General features: G+C 45.9%; 1 protein-coding gene across 1 annotated transcript in view; it reads right to left on the reverse strand.

Moving 5' to 3' along the window:
- LOC137300457 (tetratricopeptide repeat protein 28-like) overlaps positions 1-23,247 on the reverse strand; it is a 389,600-nt gene that overhangs the window by 2,824 nt on the left and 363,529 nt on the right. The window contains exons 18-22 of the mRNA XM_067969521.1: positions 21,331-21,609; positions 19,070-19,155; positions 14,203-14,360; positions 10,026-11,256; positions 8,280-8,471 (exon numbers count right to left, since the gene is read on the reverse strand). Of these exons, the coding sequence (XP_067825622.1) occupies positions 8,280-8,471; positions 10,026-11,256; positions 14,203-14,360; positions 19,070-19,155; positions 21,331-21,609 (1,946 nt within the window). The remainder of the gene's footprint in view (positions 1-8,279; positions 8,472-10,025; positions 11,257-14,202; positions 14,361-19,069; positions 19,156-21,330; positions 21,610-23,247) is intronic.

Genomic DNA, 23,247 nt, shown 5'->3' on the forward strand with positions numbered 1-23,247 from the left:
CAGATATATAAAATGCAAGAACAGAGAAATCTAGGGGTGCAGATACAGAGAATGCAAGTACAGAGAGAGCTAGATGTGCAGATACCTTAAGTGCAGGAATAGAGGGGGGTAGGCGTGTAGATACATAGTCTGCAGGAACAGAGAGCACTAAGGGTGCAGATACAAAGAATGCAAGAACAGAGAAATCTAGGGGTGCAGATACAGAGAATGTAAGTACAGAGAGAGCTAGGTGTGCAGATACCTTAAGTGCAGGAATAGAGGCGGGTAGGGGTGCAGATACATAGAATGCAGGATCAGAGAGGGTAGGTAGGCAGATATATAGAATGCAGGAGCAGAGGGAGCTAGGGGTGCAGATACAAAGAATGCAGGGACAGAGAGCTGGGGAGCAGATACATAGAATGCAAGAACAGACTCAGATAGGGATACTGATGTATAGAGTGCAGGAACAGAGAGCTAGGGCTGCAGATAAGTAGAATGCAGGAACAGAGAGGGTAGGTGGGCAGATATATAGAATGCAGGAACACTGAGAGCTATGGGTGCAGATACATAGAATGCAAGAACAGAGAGAGCTATCGGTGCAGATACAGAGTATGCAAGTACAGAGAGAGCTATCGGTGCAGATACAGAGTATGCAAGTACAGAGAGAGCTATCGGTGCAGATACAGAGTATGCAAGTACAGAGAGAGCTATCGGTGCAGATACAGAGTATGCAAGTACAGAGAGAGCTATCGGTGCAGATACAGAGTATGCAAGTACAGAGAGAGCTATCGGTGCAGATACAGAGTATGCAAGTAAAGAGAGAGCTAGGTGTGCAGATAACTGCAGGAACAGAGTGGGGATAGGGGTGTAGATACATGGACTGCAGGAACAGAGAGCTAAAGGGACAGATACATAGAATACAAGAACAGAGAGAGCTAGGGGTGCAGATACATAGAGGGGAGGAACAGAGGGAGCTAGGGATGCAGATACCTAGAATGCAAGGACAGAGAGTTAGGGTACAGATACATAGTGTGCAGGGAAAGAGAGAGATAGGGGTGCAGATATATAGAGTGCAGGAACAACCAGAGATGGGGGTGCAGATACATAGAATGCAGGAACAGAGAACTAGGGATGCAGATACATAGAGAACAGAAAAAGAGGGTGATAGAGGTGCAGATATATAGAGAGCAAGAGCAGCGAGAGCCAGAGGTGCACATACATAGAGTGCAGGAGCAGGGAGAGCTAAGGGTGCAGATACATACAGTGCAGGAATAGAGAACTAGGGGTGCAGATACATAGAGTGCACAATTAGAGAGAGCTCGGGGCGCAGATACATAGAGTGCAGGAACCAAGAGAGCTAGGGGTGCAGATACATAGAGTGCAGGAACAGAGAGAGCTCGGGGTGCAGATACATAGAGTGCAGGAACAGAGAGAGCTCGGGGTGCAGATACATAGAGTGCAGGAACAGAGAGAGCTCGGGGTGCAGATACATAGATCATTAAAGGTTTGGAGTGCAGGTAGAGAGGACATAAAAAGATAGATTAGATTCTGGGTTTTATACATAGGGGCACTGAGTAGAAAAGTATGGAAGTGATGCTGAATTTATATACGACATTGGTGAGGTAAAATGTGTGCAGTTCTGGATACTCCATTATAGGAATGATATTAGCACCCTGGAAAGGGCAAAGGGAAGATTCACTCGAATGTGACCAGGAGTGAGAGTTTATAGTTTGGATAGAACAGAGGAAGCTAAGGGGAGAGCTGAGAGGTTTTCAAAATTATGGAAGAGTATGGAGGGATAAATAGTGAAAGATTGCTCCCATCAAGATCAAGGCCGTAGACTCATGACTCTCACTGGAAGAATGAAGAGGAAATTGTTTTTTCACTCAGAGAGCTATTAAAACATGGAACACTTGACCACATGTGGCCACTGAGACAGAGACTATAACGTCATTTAAAATGCAAGTAGCTAAAAAGAAGAATATTAAAAGTTTCGAGGAAATGGGATGAGCAGATGACCCCGGGTTTTGTTGGGGCCAAAGTCCCAGTCCCAGTCGGCAGAGTGTGCAATGTAACTGGAGGAAACTTGGGCAGTCCCTGGATATGCAGGACCCAGGCCAGGCAGCCAATTCCCAACAGGACCTGAGCTGGGCAGAACCGTTGTCCACCTCAACCCCTGCATGTGGTGCAGGATGTTGGAGGCAGTGGGGGTGAGGCTGGGAACTTTCTCGATTCTGGCCTTCCTACCGCCCAGCAATCTGTACGCCAGGATGGACCCAGCGAACAGGACAACTAAGGGGTGGAAGTGGGGCCCACATGGGTCTCTGGGCCAGGAACATGGCTCGGAACACCCTGGTTGCCATTTGTTGGATTGGCACTCTTAGAAAGGGGTGTAACCCGCACTTCTAGTCCCATCAGGCAGCCGTCTGGCCCTACCTGCACCTCGAGTCCCTTCAGGCAGCTATCTGGCCCTGCACTCCATGGCCCTAAGCTACCGAGCTGCACTCATAACGGTGCAGACAGCCACCGATTTTATTATAAAGATTTGATACCATCATGAACCCTGGATACACTGATGGGGCCAGGAGCGGAGGTCAGCAATGCCCGTTTCCCTGCACTTATGCCAGTGGAGTGGGGCCACTATCTCCAGTTGAAGAGCTGGCACTGGCACAGTGCAATGGACTGAAGGGCCTCCTTCTGTATTTCTATGATTTCACGTGTAATGACACGTGAAATGGCAGTGATATCCCCAATAATAGTGACACTATAATGGCAGTGACAGCCCCAATAATAGTGACTCTATAATGGCAGTGATATGCCCAATAATAGTGACACTATAATGGCAGTGACATCCCCAATAATAGTGACACTATAATGGCAGTGACATCCCCAATAATAGTGACACTATAATGGCAGTGATATCCCCAATAATAGTGACACTATAATGGTAGCGATAGCCCCAATAATAGTGACACTATAATAGCAGTGATAGCCCCAATAATAGTGACACTATAATGGCAGTGACATCCCCAATAATAGTGACACTATAATGGCAGTGATATCCCCAATAATAGTGACACTATAATGGTATTGATATCCCCAATAGTAGTGACACTATAATGGCAGTGATATCCCCAATAATAGTGACACTATAATGGCAGTGATATCCCCAATAATAGTGACACTATAATGGCAGTGACATCCCCAATAATAGTGACACTATAATGGCAGTGATATCCCGAATAATAGTGACACTATAATGGCAGTGATATCCCCAATAATAGTGACACGATAATGGCAGTGATATCCCCAATAATAGTGACACTATAATGGCAGTGACATCCCCAATAATAGCGACACTATAATGGCAGTGATATCACCAATAATAGTGACACTATAATGGTATTGATATCCCCAATAGTAGTGACACTATAATGGCAGTGATATCCCCAATAATAGTGACACTATAATGGCAGTGATATCCCCAATAATAGTGACACTATAATGGCAGTGACATCCCCAATAATAGTGACACTATAATGGCAGTGATATCCCGAATAATAGTGACACTATAATGGCAGTGATATCCCCAATAATAGTGACACGATAATGGCAGTGATATCCCCAATAATAGTGACACTATAATGGCAGTGACATCCCCAATAATAGCGACACTATAATGGCAGCGATAGCCCCAATAGTAGTGACACTATAATGGCAGTGATATCCCCAATAATAGTGACACTACAATGGCAGTGACATCCCCAATAATAGTGACACTATAATGGCAGTGACATCCCCAATAATAGTGACACTATAATGGCAGTGACATCCCCAATAATAGTGACACTATAATGGCAGTGATATCCCCAATAATAGTGACACTATAATGGCAGTGATATCCCCAATAATAGTGACACTATAATGGCAGTGACATCCCCAATAATAGTGACACTATAATGGCAGTGACATCCCCAATAATAGTGACACTATAATGGCAGTGACATCCCCAATAATAGTGACACTATAATGGCAGTGATATCCCCAATAATAGTGACACTATAATGGCAGTGATATCCCCAATAATAGTGACACTATAATGGCAGTGATATCCCCAATAATAGTGACACTATAATGGCAGTGACATCCCCAATAATAGTGACACTATAATGGCAGTGATATCCCCAATAATAGTGACACTATAATGGCAGTGACATCCCCAATAATAGTGACACTATAATGGCAGTGATATCCCCGATAATAGTGACACTATAATGGCAGTGACATCCCCAATAATAGTGACACTATAATGGCAGTGATAGCCCCAATAATAGTGACACTATAATGGCAGTGATATCCCCAATAATAGTGACACTATAATGGCAGTGATATCCCCAATAATAGTGACACTATAATGGCAGTGATATCCCCAATAATAGTGACACTATAATGGCAGTGATATCCCCAATAATAGTGACACTATAATGGCAGTGATATCCCCAATAATAGTGACACTATAATGGTAGTGATATCCCCAATAATAGTGACACTATAATGGCATTGATATCCCCAATAGTAGTGACACTAGAATGGCATTGATATCCCCAATAATAGTGACACTATAATGGCAGTGACATCCCCAATAATAGTGACACTATAATGGCAGTGATATCCCCAATAATAGTGACACTATAATGGCAGTGACATCCCCAATAATAGCGACACTATAATGGCAGCGATAGCCACAATAATAGTGACACTATAATGGCAGTGATATCCCCAATAATAGTGACACTATAATGGCAGTGACATCCCCAATAATAGTGACACTATAATGGCAGTGACATCCCCAATAATAGTGACACTATAATGGCAGTGACATCCCCAATAATAGTGACACTATAATGGCAGTGATATCCCCAATAATAGTGACACTACAATGGCAGTGACATCCCCAATAATAGTGACACTATAATGGCAGTGATATCCCCAATAATAGTGACACTATGATAGCAGTGATATCCCCAATAATAGTGACACTATAATGGCAGTGATATCCCCAATAATAGTGACACTATAATGGCAGTGATATCCCCAATAATAGTGACACTATAATGGCAGTGACATCCCCAATAATAGTGACACTATAATGGCAGTGATATCCCGAATAATAGTGACACAATAATGGCAGTGATATCCCCAATAATAGTGACACTCTAATGGCAGTGATATCCCCAATAATAGTGACACTATAATGGCAGTGACATCCCCAATAATAGCGACACTATAATGGCAGCGATAGCCCCAATAATAGTGACACTATAATGGCAGTGATATCCCCAATAATAGTGACACTATAATGGCAGTGACATCCCCAATAATAGTGACACTATAATGGCAGTGACATCCCCAATAATAGTGACACTATAATGGCAGTGACATCCCCAATAATAGTGACACTATAATGGCAGTGATATCCCCAATAATAGTGACACTATAATGGCAGTGATATCCCCAATAATAGTGACACTATAATGGCAGTGACATCCCCAATAATAGTGACACTATAATGGCAGTGATATCCCCAATAATAGTGACACTATGATAGCAGTGATATCCCCAATAATAGTGACACTATAATGGCAGTGATATCCCCAATAATAGTGACACTATAATGGCAGTGATATCCCCAATAATAGTGACACTATAATGGCAGTGACATCCCCAATAATAGTGACACTATAATTGCAGCGATAGCCCCAATAATAGTGACACTATAATGGCAGTGATATCCCCAATAATAGTGACACTATAATGGCAGTGACATCCCCAATAATAGTGACACTATAATGGCAGTGACATCCCCAATAATAGTGACACTATAATGGCAGTGACATCCCCAATAATAGTGACACTATAATGGCAGTGATATCCCCAATAATAGTGACACTATAATGGCAGTGATATCCCCAATAATAGTGACACTATAATGGCAGTGACATCCCCAATAATAGTGACACTATAATGGCAGTGATATCCCCAATAATAGTGACACTATGATAGCAGTGATATCCCCAATAATAGTGACACTATAATGGCAGTGATATCCCCAATAATAGTGACACTATAATGGCAGTGATATCCCCAATAATAGTGACACTATAATGGCAGTGATATCCCCAATAATAGTGACACTATAACGGCAGTGATATCCCCAATAATAGTGACACTATAATGGCAGTGATATCCCCAATAATAGTGACACTATAATGGCAGTGATATCCCCAATAATAGTGACACTATAATGGCATTGATATCCCCAATAATAGTGACACTATAATGGCAGTGATATCTCCAATAATAGTGACACTATAATGGCAGTGATATCCCCAATAATAGTGACACTATAATGGCAGTGATATCCCCAATAATAGTGACACTATAATGGCAGTGATATCCCCAATAATAGTGACACTATAATGGCAGTGACATCCCCAATAATAGTGACACTATAATTGCAGTGATAGCCCCAATAATAGTGACACTATAATGGCAGTGATATCCCCAATAATAGTGACACTATAATGGCAGTGACATCCCCAATAATAGCGACACTATAATGGCAGCGATAGCCCCAATAATAGTGACACTATAATGGCAGTGATATCCCCAATAATAGTGACACTATAATGGCAGTGACATCCCCAATAATAGTGACACTATAATGGCAGTGACATCCCCAATAATAGTGACACTATAATGGCAGTGACATCCCCAATAATAGTGACACTATAATGGCAGTGATATCCCCAATAATAGTGACACTATAATGGCAGTGATATCCCCAATAATAGTGACACTATAATGGCAGTGACATCCCCAATAATAGTGACACTATAATGGCAGTGATATCCCCAATAATAGTGACACTATGATAGCAGTGATATCCCCAATAATAGTGACACTATAATGGCAGTGATATCCCCAATAATAGTGACACTATAATGGCAGTGATATCCCCAATAATAGTGACACTATAATGGCAGTGACATCCCCAATAATAGTGACACTATAATTGCAGCGATAGCCCCAATAATAGTGACACTATAATGGCAGTGATATCCCCAATAATAGTGACACTATAATGGCAATGACATCCCCAATAATAGTGACACTATAATGGCAGTGACATCCCCAATAATAGTGACACTATAATGGCAGTGACATCCCCAATAATAGTGACACTATAATGGCAGTGATATCCCCAATAATAGTGACACTATAATGGCAGTGATATCCCCAATAATAGTGACACTATAATGGCAGTGACATCCCCAATAATAGTGACACTATAATGGCAGTGATATCCCCAATAATAGTGACACTATGATAGCAGTGATATCCCCAATAATAGTGACACTATAATGGCAGTGATATCCCCAATAATAGTGACACTATAATGGCAGTGATATCCCCAATAATAGTGACACTATAATGGCAGTGATATCCCCAATAATAGTGACACTATAACGGCAGTGATATCCCCAATAATAGTGACACTATAATGGCAGTGATAGCCCCAATAATAGTGACACTATAATGGCAGTGATATCCCCAATAATAGTGACACTATAATGGCAGTGATATCCCCAATAATAGTGACACTATAACGGCAGTGATATCCCCAATAATAGTGACACTATAATGGCAGTGATATCCCCAATAATAGTGACACTATAATGGCAGTGATATCCCCAATAATAGTGACACTATAATGGCAGTGATATCCCCAATAATAGTGACACTATAATGGCAGTGATATCCCCAATAATAGTGACACTATAATGGCAGTGATATTCCCAATAATAGTGACACTATAATGGCAGAGATATCCCCAATAATAGTGACACAATAATGGCAGCGATAGCCCCAATAATAGTGACACTCTAATGGCAGTGATAGCCCCAATAATAGTGACACTATAATGGCAGTGATATCCCCAATAAATGTGACACTATAATGGCAGTAACATCCCCAATAATAGTGACACTATAATGGCAGTGATAGCCCCAGTCATAGTGACACCTCCAATGGTAGTGATATCCCCAATAATAGTGACACCTCCAATGGCAGTGACAGCTCCAGTGACAATGGGGGTGTCACTGCCACTGGGGGTGTCACTATCAGTGTCAGTGGGCTATTATAACTGGTGGTATGGCTGTGACTGTGTGGACTCAAACCCCTCTTGCAGAGTGTTAACTGACTGAGATGAGCCCTCTTCCTGGCACTTCTGCTGGTACCTGTCTCTTGTTTTCTCTCTTCCCTGGCTTTCTCTCCAGCTCCTGCAGAGTTTTCTTGTGCCATAGCCCCAGGCAGTGTAAGTGAGCCTGCTGCTGTGAATGGAGAGAGCTCATGCTCTGTGCCAGACCGTGCTTGACTCGTAATTCCTCCGAAGTTGGTTTGACAGTAAGCCATGGAGCCTGCATCATGATCTGAGAGAGACGGGGATAAATAAAAGGTTCAGAAGGGACATATTCATCGCCAGTGAAACTAGCAACAAAAACTAAAGTGATGCACTCTGGATGTGAATTGCTGATATTCTATTGAGTGTACATGTTGTGCATCTGTGATGTAATATCAGTGACAGGATTGGTATTAGCCCAATTATCATGGGGGATGCAGCTGGTAGTCACCCAATGCCTTGTTACCCCTTAATTAAATCACGAGAGGCCCTGACGTCCTGAGGCCTCAGTGACCAAGGACAACTAGTTTGAAGCTATAACATCCTCCCAGTTATACCTCAGCAAGCCTTATTCCTCCTACCAAAATGTACCACCTAACGTTTATCTATATTGAAATAAATTTGCCAATTACTCGCCCATTCTGCAAGTTTATTAGTGTCTTCCAGTATTTTGTCGCAGTCCTCCTCAGTATTGACTATAACCCCCAATTTGGTGTCATACGCAAATTTTGAAATTGTACTTCCAATTACCAAGTCCAAATTGTTTATGTAAATTGTGATGTCATGCCCACCATAGTCTCCCTGGTAAATACTGAGGCAAAGTAACTATTCGATATTTCTGCCATTTCACTGTCATTACTGTGAGTTTATCTTTGCATCCCTTAGTGGCCCTATCGCTATCCTGATTGTTCTTTTGTTATTTATGTGTCTGTGGAATACTTTACTATTTCTTTTTATATTCTTTGATAATTTAATTTCATAGTTCCTCTTTGCTTTCCTAATTGTTTTTGACTTCTTTCCTAACCTCTTCATATTGCCTTTTGTCATCCTCTCCGTTATTGTCTATGTACTTAGTGTGTGTTTTTTTCTTTAATTTCAATTTTGCCCTTATCTCTTTATTCATCCATGGTGTTTCAGTATTGATTAGTTTGTTCTTGTTTTTTAGTGGAATATATTTCTCCTGAACACTGTTGATCACCTTTTTAAATATTTCCCACCACTGTTCTATCTCTTTGTCAATATTTTTTCCCAATTTACCTTCCCTAGTTCGATTCTCCCCTCAAAATTTGCTTTTTTTCCAATCTATTACTTTGGTCTTTGTTTTACTTGTGTTTCTCAATCATTATCTTAAACCTTGTTATGTTATGATCGCTATTGCCTAGATGTTCCCCTATGCTTACTTCTCTTATCTGCTCTGGTTCATTTCCCATTACTAGATCCAGCAGTGATTCCTCTCTTGTTGGGTTTCTTACATACTGGGTAAGAAAGGAGCCCTGAACATACTGTAAAAACTCAATTCTCGTTTCCCCTTTCACTACTTCTTCTTGCCAGTTTATTTGGGGGTGGTTGAAATTTTCCATGAAAATTGTTCTCTGTCCCCTGATTATTATTCTATGTCCCCTGATTATTATTCTATGTCCCCTGATTATTATTCTATGTCCCCTGATTATTATTCTATGTCCCCTGATTATTATTCTATGTCCCCTGATTATTATTCTATGTCTATGTCTCTGGATCCAGTCTGTGATGTAATTGGAGAGAGGATCCTGCCCAGTGTTCATTACTCCGGTGTGTCGATCTTTACCTGGTGTCTCAGCACCAGCAATGGCTTCAGAGTGTTTAGATGGACTTTTGACTTTCCAGATGGATATGTTGTTCTTTTGCTGTCTGTCGCGTTTTCCTGAGGACCCTGTTTGTTTTTTTTGCCTCTCACGGTATCTGCCGAAGTTTCCTGAGGACCCTGTCTGGTTTTCTTGCCTCTCGATGTCGAAGTTTCCAGAGAATCCTGCCTGGTTTTCTTGGCTCTCGATGTTGAAGTTTCCTGAGGACCCTGTCTAGTTTGCTTGTCTCTCAGTGTCGAAGTTTCCTCAGGACCCTGTCTGGTTTGTTCATCTCCCGGTGCCGAAGTTTCCAGAGAATCCTGTCTGGTTTGCTTGTCTCTCGATGTTGAAGTTTCCTGAGGACCCTGTCTGGTTTGTTCGTCTTTCAGTATCGAAGTTTCCTGAGGACCCTGTCTGGTTTGTTCGTCTTTCAGTATCGAAGTTTCCTGAGCATCCTGTCTGGTTTGTTCATCTCTCGATGTTGAAGTTTCCTGAGGACCCTGTCTGGTTTGTTCGTCTTTCAGTATCGAAGTTTCCTGAGGACCCTGTCTGGTTTGCTCATCTCTCGATGTTGAAGTTTCCTGAGCATCCTGTCTAGTTTGCTCATCTCTCGATGTTGAAGTTTCCTGAGCATCCTGTCTGGTTTGCTCATCTCTCGATGTTGAAGTTTCCTGAGGACCCTGTCTGGTTTGCTCGTCTCTCAGTGTCGAAGTTTCCTGAGGATCCTGTCTGGTTTGCTCGTCTCTCGATGTTGAAGTTTCCTGAGCATCCTGTCTAGTTTGCTCGTCTCTCGGTGTCGAAGTTTCCTGAGGACCCTGTCTAGTTTGCTCGTCTCTCAGTGTTGAAGTTTCCTGAGCATCCTGTCTAGTTTGCTCGTCTCTCAGTGTCGAAGTTTCCTGAGGATCCTGTCTGGTTTGCTCGTCTCTCGATGTTGAAGTTTCCTGAGCATCCTGTCTAGTTTGCTCGTCTCTCGGTGTCGAAGTTTCCTGAAGATCCTGTCTAGTTTGCTCGTCTCTCGATGTTGAAGTTTCCTGAGCATCCTGTCTAGTTTGCTCGTCTCTCGGTGTCGAAGTTTCCTGAGGACCCTGTCTGGATTGTTCCTCTCTCACGCTGGCTGAGGAGTATTGCTGAGGGTCTGGTTTGGAGACTTCAGCTCCCTGTAGTGGCTGTGGACGCAGGGCTAAGAAGAGGCTGAGACTCCCCAGCAGCAGTGACCTGTGGAATAGATCAGAGTCCGTAGTTGATAAACTGGATATTCCTCACTGTGACTCAGCTTCAGAGCTGGGATTCCCAGACTGGGGCTGCCAGGCTTCCACATCAACACCTTCAACTCATGGCGACCAGCAGAGGGCTGGTGCTGGTGCTGGATCCACGTGAATGGGGGGCAATAACAAGTCCATCCCATCACCTGATGCTAAACTGGGCGGTGTCAGTGACTACAGGATATGGCTGATCCCATCTCGAGCACTGCGTTCAGTTCTGGGCAGCGTGCCTCAGGAAGGATATATTGGCCTTGGAGGGGGTGCAGCGCAGATTTACCAGAATGATACCGGACTAAAAGGGTTAAATAATGGGTCAGGTTGCATAGACTAGGCTTGTATTCCCTTGAATATAGAAGATTAAGTGGTGATCTAATTTATGTGTTTAAGATGATTGAAGGATTTGATAGGATAGACAGAGAGAAACTCTTTCCTCTGGTGGGGGGAGTCCAGAAGAAGGGGGCATAACCTTAAAATTAGAGCTAGGCTGTTCAGGGGTGATATCAGGAAGCAGTTCTTCACACAAAGGGGAGTGGAAATCTGGAACTCTCTCCCCCAAAAAGTTGTGGATGCTGAGGGACAATTGAAAATTTCAAAACTGAGATTGATAGATTTTTGTTGGGTAAGGGTATTAAGGGTTACGGAACCAAGGCGGGTAAATGGAGTTAAGATACAGATCAGCCATGATCTAATTGAATGGCAGAATAGGCTTGAGGGGCTGAATGGCCTCCTCCTGTTCCTAGCTCTGGTCTATTACTAGATTGGTAGTTCCTGGGCATGCCATCTGGGTCACACAGTTGGAGCCATGCCCTGAGGACTGGCACACCAGCAACGGGCAAGGGAACGTGCGGCTCAATGGGCAAAGTCAGATTGTGAGTTCCGGTCACTACTGGCTGTACTGGGTCAATAGCCGATACAGCCCTGCTTCACCATTACACAGGTCCAAAGCTGGGCTCGGCCACTCCCTGCAGGCATACATTCGCCAATGGTGACCGGACAGCAATCAGGACCAGGAACCCTGACTGTTCGCATAGGAGCAGGAGGAAGCCATTCAGCCCCTCGATTCTGTTCCGCCATTTAATCAGATCATGGCGGATCTGTACCTTAACTGCATTTACCCGCCTTGGTTCCGTACCCCTTGATACCATAACCTAACAAAAATCTAGCGATCTCAGTCTCGAAAGTTTCAATTGTCCCCAGCATCCATAGCCTTTTGTGGGAGAGAGTTCCAGATTTCCTATCCTCTTTGTGTGAAAGAATGTTTCCAGATTTCATTCCTAATTTTAAGATTATGCCCCATTGTTCTGGATTCCCCCATCAGAAGAAATAGTTCCTTTGTATATCGAATTCCTTTATCACTTTAAATACCTCAATTAGATCACCCCTCAATCTTCGAAACTCGAGGGAACATAAACCAAATTTATGCAAGCTGTCCTCATAATTTAACCCTTTATGCCCTGGTATCATCTTGGTGAATCTGCGCTCTACCCCCTCCAAGGCCGGTATATCCTTCCAGAGGTTCAATTCTATTTAGTTATGTCCCCCCTCCCTAGCCTGGGGCACTGAGGCTAACTGAAGCGTCCCCACCACTAGCCCAGCTGAGATTCAGTGCAGACAGGGATCCGGCGCGGACACGATGGGCCGAAGGGCCTCTATCCGTGCTGTATAACTCTATGACTCTGTATAACTCTATGACTCAAACCTGGGACCTTGTGGACTGTCTGGCTCTGTGCTACACCGACAATGCACTCGCCAAGCCAGCTATGGGGTTTATGATAGGTTAGTGTACTTGGAGTAGAGATGGCGGCCCTGAAAATGTATGGCTGGGGGCAGGGGGATCCTGATATAAGTGCATCCGCCTGAAACCTCTTCTGCTGACCCCACCAAAGTTCATGGGGTCATGGGGAGGGGCTAGCTGGACAGAGGGGAGGAGTCTGGGCCCCATCCCGGAAAGGTGGAAATCCAATCCGGGCCTGGAGCCCCAGTCCAAGCCCGGAACCCCAATACGGACCTGGATCCCCAATCCAGGCCTGGAACCCCAAAACTGGCCTGGAACCCCAATCCAGGCCTGGAGCCCCAGTCCAAGCCTGGAACCCCAATCCGGGCCTGGAACCCCAATCCGGGCCTGGAACCCCAATCCGGGCCTGGAACCCCAATCCAGGCCTGGAACCCCAATCCGGGTCTGGAGCCCCAGGTGGGCCCCATTTCCGCCAGTTGTCAGTAAGATATGCCTGGTGACATTAGGAGCACCTGTGCAGACTTTACAATGGGTCCAGACTGTCTGCCAGGGTGCATGATCTCCTGAATTATGGAGTCCCCGCCCTCCCCTTTCACTGATGGCCTTGTAAGGGTGGTTGAAGGCCTGGCAACGTGTAGTTAAGGCCTGGGACTGGGTATAAATGGGCAATTCCGGCAATCCCCTACCAAACCTACAGTGGGAGTCTGCTAGACCGACCGCAGATTATCAGCCCTCCAGTGTCCATCAGGCCCTATTGAGCCTGAGTATCAACCAATGCCCAGTGGCTTGCACTCTCAGTCCTTCTCTCTTTGTAAGGCATTCATCACCTTCTCCCCTCTCCCTCCCCTTATATTATGCACCATTCGATGGGCAAAGCAGTAGGCCCACAGCCTGCTCCCACGCCCCTGCTAATGCTTTGCGGTGCCAACCACTAGCAGATAGTCAAGGACGGCCTGAGGGAGTCAGGTGCTCCTGACTCGCTCGTCTCCGACTGGTGTGTGGGGAGCGAGAGGAGTGTGGCTCGGCCCTGCGGTTACACCCAATTCTACCAACAGAAAGTGCCAGCGTGCCCGTACAGCAGCCAGTCCCCCTCAATGCTTGGTGTGTCACTATATTAAACGCAGTGGGGGTTGGATTCTGCTCCAGCCAGAGAGGTGCACGCACTTGTTGAGGTCCCTGGGGTTGTGGAACAGGTAGAGTCCAGCCTGCTCGTATCCAATGACCTGCAGAAAGTCTCTGAGATGGGGCTGGTTCCAGAGAGTCGCCACCCCTTTCTCCGTCAGTCTAGGGCACACCGTGGGGGATGACTGATTCTTCTCCAGCTGCAATAGAACAAAGAGCAGAAGGGTAACTGTCGAGGATCACAGGAGCACAGAGATAGGAAGAGTCACCACTGACCTGCTAGGGGCCGTCCTCATTCTTTCAATGGGAAGCAATCCTCATCACACTGTCGGAGTAAAGCCCAGCTGGTTTTGGGGAGACCATGTGCTGAGCAGACATGTGAGAGTGTGGTCACGAGGTCGCAGATAGGCAGTGCCACACATGCTCTCCTACTTCCATGTCATATAAACCTCTAGGATCAGCTCCAGGGGGCAGCTCTAAACACCGACCTCTAACCCCCTCCCCGAAAAACTAAACGCCCCCACATCCTGTGCAGAAGGATGGGTGTGTGGAGGATGCATATCATTCGAACAGTGAAGAAAACTCCACCTTCATTCTTCACCCTCCACCCACCTTTGGAGCAGACGGAGAGACCAGCTTTGGAGCATACCATCGTAGTACAATTCAGGAGGGAGAGACCAGCTTTGGAGCATACCAACGTAGTACAATTCAGGAGGGAGAGACCAGCTTTGGAGCATACCAATGTAGTACAATTCAGGAGGGAGAGACCACTTTTGGAGCATACCAATGTAGTACAATTCAGGAGGGAGAGACCACTTTTGGAGCATACCAATGTAGTACAATTCAGGAGGGAGAAACCACCTTTGAAGAGCAACCATGACACCAGTTGTCAGATCCGATCTGTGTGCTGCAGTTGTGGATAATAATACATCGGAACAGGAGCAGGCCATTCAAGCCCTTGAGCCTCTTCTGCTATCCGGTTAGATCACAGCTGATCTGTACCTCAACTCCTTTACCCCCCCCGTTGCTCCATATCCCTCGATACTCTTACCCAACAAGCATCTATCAATCTCAGACTTGAAACCTCCAACTGAACCCCACCATCCACAGCCTGTTGTGGGAGAGAGTTCCAGATTTCCACTACCCTTTGTGTGAAAAAGTGCTTCCTGATTTCACTCCTGAACGGTCCAGCTCTAATATTAAGATTGTGTTCCTTTGTTCTGGATTCTTCCACCAAAGGAAATAATTTTTCCGTATCTAACCTATCGAACTCTTATTTCATTTTAAACACCTCGATCAGATCACCCCTCAACCTTCTATACTGGAGGGACTACAAGCCAAGTTTATGCAACCTGCCATCATTTTACCGTTTTAGCCCCGGTATCATTCGATATATATATTATTAAATATCTTGAGTAGTGTACACACTTCCTGTTCACAAACCTCACTTCCTGTTCATCACACTTTTGTGTTGCTATTTACCATTGCAAATTGCTATGTCAACATTTCCCATTCAATTTTGCCATCTCAACTCTCATGAGGTAGTTTGAGGCTTTGGCCACTTGGTGGCGCTGTGGGTTGAGTTTCCGAAGCTTCTCTCCCAACTCTGGCAGTGTTCTATAAAAAAACTGATCTTCATCAACTAACTGTGGGCAACGTCAACGGCAACGTGCTCGTGTTTAGTAAATGTGTGAGAATTGCTCTGTGTGGCAGCCTTGCACATAACATTAATTGGAGACTGACTGAGAAGGAAGCATTCATGGAATAGGGAGAATGGCCTTTATCCTCCCACTTGGGCCTTTTCGGTGGTGGTGTGGGATACACTCAACCCCAGTCATTTAACTATCGAATGGTTAGTTGTTGGTTTATATTGAGAAATGAATAACTACCGAGACAGTCTAACTTGCTCCATGTGAGAGGAGTAGTATCTCAGGGCTTTGAAAGCACTTAGGAATTGCTGGACGATAAAAGACCAAGGTCCATCTAGTTCACCTTCGACTATCCTGACAGTCCCATAATACAACAATAATGGAGTTGTTGATTAATCATAGCAATCAATCTCTATCAATTAGTCTACAGCAGACCCAGACATGAGGCGAGGAAAACCCCAGTCGTGGAGAGCTTTGGGAACCATAGGTCCAAAGTCACCTGTTCCTCCCAAAATATTATGTTCTGAAAGAAATCTATCTAATTTGCCTTTGAATGAATCAATACTAACTGCTTCCACCGTCTCCCTCGGGAGCCTGTTCCAGAGATTGACCACTCACTGAACTATTGTTTCCACACATTAGTTTTGAATTTACCCCCCTTCTGGTGTCCTCTGGTTTTACTGTTCTGGACAAGGTGAAATAGCTTGTCATGGTCTATATTATCTGGTCTCTTTAGAATCCATAGCATTTCCATAATGGAAACAAAGTTCCAGTTCTAACTTGTGACTGTACAACATTTCTTGACCCAACTGAGGTCAAAGATCAGCCATCATCTGATTGAATGGCGGAGCAGCTCGAGGGGCCATATGGCCTACTTCTGCTCCTATTTCTTATGTTCTTAACTAAAGCTGAGGGGCAATTTAGGTAAAACACTGGGTGCTAAGGACTATATTAATGACTTAGATGAAGGGACTGAGTGTAATGTATCCAAGTTTGCCGACGATACAAAGCTAGGTGAGAAAGTAAGTTGTGAGGAGGACACAAAGAGTCTGCAAAGGGATATAGACAGGTTAAGTGAGTGGGCAAGAAGGTGGCAGATGGAGTATAATGTGGGGAAATGTGAGGCTATTTACTTTGGTAGGAAGAATAGAAAAACAGAATATTTTTTAAATGGTGAGAAACTATTAAATGTTGGTGTTCAGAGAGACTTGGGTGTCCTTGTACAAGAAACACAGAAAGTTAGTATCCAGGTACAGCAGGCAATTAGGAAAGCAAATGGCATGTCAGCCTTTATTGCAAGGAGGTTGGAGTACAAGAGTAAGGAAGTCTTACTACCATTGTACAGGGCTTTGGTGAGACCTCACCTGGAGTACTGCAGAAGTTTCGGTCTCCTTATCTAAGGGATATACTTGCCTTGGAGGCGGTGTAACGAAGGTTCACCAGATTAATTCCTGGGATGAAAGGGTTGTCCTATGAGGAGAGGTTGAGTAGAATGGGCCTATACTCTCTGGAGTTCAGAAGAATGAGAGGTGATCTCATTGAAACATATAAGATTATGAGAGGGCTTGACCTGGTACATGCTGAGAGATTGTTTCCCCTGGCTGGAGAGTCTAGAACGAGGGGGCATAGTCTCAGGATAAGGGTTGGCCATTCAAGACTGAGATGAGGAGGAATTTCTTCACTCAGAGGGTTGTGAATCTTTGGAATTCTCTACCCCAGAGGGCTATGGATGCTGAGTCATTGAGTATATTCAAGGCTGAGGTAGGTAGATTTTTTGACTCTAGGGGAATAAAGGGATATGGGAAACGGGCAGGAAAGTGAGTTGAGGTCGAAGATCAGCCATGATTGATTGAATGGCGGAGCAGGATCGAGGGGCCGAATGGCCTACTGCTGCTCTTATTTCTTATGTTCTTATGACCTGCACTGTCTGAATGTCAAAACCAAATACAGCTGATCTAGAAGGGCTGGCATCACAATAACTCTGTGAGCTGAAACAGACACTAACAACAGTACAGGCCTCCATGGAAGAAATTTAAAATGACGCATTCAAAGAGGCACATGAACAGTGGCTCCATTAACTTGTTAACGAAAATAAGGTCTCAATTGGAAGCAGTGAGGGTCTAACTGGGCTCAATTGTCAAATACTTTGCATAAGACAGGACACCAGTGGGTGATTCCCTAATGATCTGAATGGGACTGAAATAGACCCATGAAGCTGAATAGAACTGGGCTATAAACTAATGTCAAACACATGCTGGAGACACTCCAGAATGTGTGGGACTGTCTCAGCAGGTTTTACCAGCTCTATTAGTGGTAATAAACAAGGCATCTACACCTGGACCTAGTGGCCTACATCCTAGGGCTTTAAAAGAAGTGGCTGCAGAGATAGTGCATTAGGGTTAGGGTTAGTTTTGATCTTTCAGAATTCCCTAGATTCTAGAACGGTCCCCGTGGATTAGAAGGTAGCAAATGTAACCCTGCAATGGTAGGAGAGATGAGAAAGGCAACCAAAACCTTGGTCAAAGAGCTGGGATTTAAGGAGGCTCAGAAGCAAGTGGCATTATCCCCATGTGGAAGCAGAGAGTAAAACCATCACCAATCACCCATCACCATCCTGTGGGCAGAGAGTAAAACCATCGCCAATCACCCATCGCCATCCAGTGGGCAGGGAGTAAAACCATCACCAATCACCCATCGCCATCCTGTGGGCAGGGAGTAAAACCATCACCAATCACCCATCGCCATCCAGTGGGCAGGGAGTAAAACCATCACCAATCACCCATCGCCATCCAGTGGGCAGGGAGTAAAACCATCACCAATCACCCATCGCCATCCAGTGGGCAGGGAGTAAAACCATCACCAATCACCCATCGCCATCCAGTGGGCAGGGAGTAAAACCATCACCAATCACCCATCACCATCCTGTGGGCAGAGAGTAAAACCATCACCAATCACCCATCGCCATCCAGTGGGCAGGGAGTAAAACCATCGCCAATCACCCATCACCATCCTGTGGGCAGAGAGTAAAACCATCGCCAATCACCCATCGCCATCCAGTGGGCAGGGAGTAAAACCATCACCAATCACCCATCGCCATCCAGTGGGCAGGGAGTAAAACCATCGCCAATCACCCATCACCATTCTGTGGGAGCAGGGATCAGGGAGGAAGAAGATAAACGTCATCTCAGCATCAGCTGGGGCCGAAGTCTGAGGGACCTATGGGACGCAGGCGATGAAACAAGGGATGAGATGGTACATACCAAAGTGATGAGTTGCTCCAGTCTGTCACGCGTCAGCGGCAGGATCCAGATCAAGGCATTCACACACTGAGAGCAGGCGCTGAGGTCTGAAACCAACACAAAACACACACCCTGGATGAAGATCAGCTCCTTTGATCTCATCATTCCTGAACACCAACCCCACCCTTTTCCAATTACAGCTGTTTGGCCACGCCAGCTGCACAGGCCAGGCCTCGGTTTAACGTCTCCCCTCCAACAATGCAGCACTCCCTCGGTAGTGTACTGGATTGTCAGCCTAGGTTAGGTGCTCAGGTTCGGGAGTGGGGCTTAAAATCCACAACCTTTGAACTCAGAGGCGAGACCGTTGCCAAGTGAACAAGGTGATAGCTTCAAACAGTGTACAACAGAGGCCTCGGCAGCAGAATTCTGTCACTGAAAAATCAATCAGGGGACATTTTCATTCTTTCTGTAGTTTCTTTACTTGTCCCATTACCACCCCCTTTGCCCCTGCACCATTATCCTTTCTGTCATTTAATCACTCATAGAATAGAACAATACAGCACAGAGGGAAGGCCATTCGGCCTATCGTGCCTGTACCGCCTCTTTGAAAGAGCCCTCCACCCTATCACAACCCTTCCACTTTGTTCTTTCCCTCTCCCTCCCCTTTTCCCTGACTCTGTACTTGCTTATAATCTCTTAACATCTTCCAGTTCTGACGAAGGGTCATCGACCTGAAAAGTTAACTCTGTTTCTTTCTCCACAGATACTGCCTGACTCGCTGAGTATTTCCAGCATTTCCTGTTTTAATGTCAATAGTTTTGATCATTGCAACACCCTCTGATTTTCTAATTGGAATGTATTTTTTTCCTGTCTCCTCCCCCTCACGCTGGTGTATAGCACCATGGGTGCCGCCTGTCACTGGTAGCCGAGGCTAGTGCCCATTTGTCCTGTGCCAGTGTAAACAGTAAGTGGTGATGGGCTATCTGACCACAAGACCATCAAAACTGAGCCCAATCCTATCCTCACCCAGCGTCCGCACATATACAAACATTCCAGGGTTCACTGGATAATAATCAGCAGCATGAACCTTTGGCCTGCTTTTCCCTCCTTAACACTAGGGTGCAGAGACCAATCATACTGCCCAACTGCCAGGCTAGACAACAGCTAACTCATCTCAGATTAGGAAATGAAGCTGGAATCTTCCTATGTGTGATCGAGGGTAGAGTCAGAGCATTGGTGGATGATCGAGGGTGGGGTCAGAGCATTGGTGGGTGATCGAGGGTGGAGTCAGAGCATTGGTGGGTGATCGAGGGTAGAGTCAGAGCATTGGTGGGTGATCGAGGGTGGAGTCAGAGCATTGGTGGGTGATCGAGGGTGGAGTCAGAGCATTGGTGGGTGATCGAGGGTGGGGTCAGAGCATTGGTGGGTGATCGAGGGTGGAGTCAGAGCATTGGTGGGTGATCGAGGGTGGAGTCAGAGCATTGGTGGGTGATCGAGGGTGGAGTCAGAGAATTGGTGGGTGATCGAGGGTGGAGTCAGAGCATTGGTGGGTGATCGAGGGTGGAGTCAGGGTATTGGTGGGTGATCGAGGGTAGAGTCAGAGCATTGGTGGGTGATCGAGGGTGGAGTCAGGGTATTGGTGGGTGATTGAGGGTGGAGTCAGAGCATTGGTGGGTGATCGAGGGTAGAGTCAGAGCATTGGTGGGTGATCGAGGGTGGAGTCAGGGTATTGGTGGGTGATTGAGGGTGGAGTCAGGGTATTGGTGGGTGATTGAGGGTGGAGTCAGAGCATTGGTGGGTGATCGAGGGTGGAGTCAGGGTATTGGTGGGTGATTGAGGGTGGGGTCAGGGTATTGGTGGGTGATCCAGGGTGGGGTCAGGGTATTGGTGGGTGATCCAGGGTGGGGTCAGGGTATTGGTGGGTGATTGAGGGTGGAGTCAGGGTATTGGTGGGTGATCGATTGTGGAGTCAGGGTATTGGTGGGTGATCGAGGGTGGAGTCAGGGTATTGGTGGGTGATCGAGGGTGGGGTCAGGGTATTGGTGGGTGATTGAGGGTGGAGTCAGGGTATTGGTGGGTGATTGAGGGTGGAGTCAGGGTATTGGTGGGTGATTGAGGGTGGGGTCAGGGTATTGGTGGGTGATCGAGGGTGGGGTCAGGGTATTGGTGGGTGATTGAGGGTGGAGTCAGGGTATTGGTGGGTGATGGATTGGACTGACTATGGGTAACATGTGCACAGATCGGATTGGCTGAGGGTTTAGTATAAACAATCTGCTGCTGACCAATAAGAGCAGCGATGGCCTGCTGTGCGACACAAATCAGTTTGTCCGGATTCCAGTGCGGGAAGATCACAGCCACTGGGTGGGCATTGGACAGAGGCAGTGTGGAATGATGTGATACGTCTCCCATTGCCGCTGATTCCCGTGCCGGCTGGAAGGTCCTGTCTCCCATTTTGGGTGGGATAGAGGCCAGAGACTGGAAGCGAAATCCCAGTAAATCAAGCATGGAGGAAACTCCTGGGATGCCGATTATATTTGCAGTCAACTTCACTGTGACATGGTCTGTGGGGAAAAGAAAGACCATCAGCATTGAAGCAGCCAGTCAGATCAACCACTGCCACTCACACCCCACTCACCCACTGCCACTCACACCCCACTCACCCACTGCCACTCACACCCCACTCACCCACTGCCACTCACACCCCACTCACCCACTGCCACTGACCCACTGCCACTCACACCCCACTCACCCACTGCCACTCACACCCCACTCACCCACTGCCACTCACACCCCACTCACCCACTGCCACTCACACCCCACTCACCCACTGCCACTCACACCCCACTCACCCACTGCCACTGACCCACTGCCACTCACACCCCACTCACGCACTGCCACTCACACCCCACTCACCCACTGCCACTCACACCCCACTCACCCACCGCCACTGACCCACTGCCACTCACACCCCACTCACCCACTGCCACTCACACCCCACTCACCCACTGCCACTCACCCACTGCCACTCACACCCCACTCACCCGCTGCCACTCACACACTGATTTTCAGATGTTGCCATTCATCTTCTAATTTCACCGTCCCCTTCACAACAAATGCAATTCGGTAGTCAAGGTATTAAGGGTTATTTTCCATCGGTTTTTGGACTGTGCTGAGTTATTGCTCGTGTGTCAGGAGGGATGCTACATTCTTTTCTTGCAGCACCTGGTTAGGGAGGGAGAAAACAGCCAGTGTTGCTGTTCTTGAACACTGGGGATTGAGGGGTGATCTAATCGAGGTGTTTAAAATGATTAAAGGATTTGATGAGATAGATAGAGAGAAACTTTTTTGTCTGATGGACTCAAACATCATCGGCAGGAGTCAGCGCCATCAGGAGGGGAGGGGAGATAATTGACAAAAAGAAAAAAATACTTGGAGCCAATATCAGCACCCAGCACATAGCCGGCTGTGGGATTAACACTGTCTGTCCCGTTGAGAACACTGCAGCTATTTAACAGAACGCAGAACAGAACAGAACGCTGGAAAACAGCACTTGTTCAGGTTCAGGGTTTTTAACACTCGTTTTGTAGATCTGAAATTCTGGAACAATTTTAAAACAGTAAATACGATGATTTTAGACTGTGGCTGTAATAAACTTGGCTTTGTGTGCGAAGGGTTAGAAATTTGAAAATATGGCAGGTGAGCTAAAGTTAGTGCGATTGGCCCCCTATAATCAGGTCATTCCTGTCTTTTCAGCAGGGTAAGGATCACTCACTGTGTAACTGTACAGAGTCACTGTTTATTCAGCAGGGTAAGGGTCACTCACTGTGTAACTGTACAGAGTCACTGTTTATTCAGCAGGGTAAGGGTCACTCACTGTGTAACTGTACAGAGTCACTGTTTATTCAGCAGGGTAAGGGTCACTCACTGTGTAACTGTACAGAGTCACTGTTTATTCAGCAGGGTAAGGGTCACTCACTGTGTAACTGTACAGAGTCACTGTTTATTCAGCAGGGTAAGGGTCACTCACTGTGTAACTGTACAGAGTCACTGTTTATTCAGCAGGGTAAGGGTCACTCACTGTGTAACTGTACAGAGTCACTGTTTATTCAGCAGGGTAAGGGTCACTCACTGTGTAACTGTACAGAGTCACTGTTTATTCAGCAGGGTAAGGGTCACTCACTGTGTAACTGTACAGAGTC

This window comes from Heptranchias perlo, chromosome 31, assembly GCF_035084215.1.
Source record: "Heptranchias perlo isolate sHepPer1 chromosome 31, sHepPer1.hap1, whole genome shotgun sequence".
NCBI lineage: Eukaryota > Metazoa > Chordata > Chondrichthyes > Hexanchiformes > Hexanchidae > Heptranchias > Heptranchias perlo.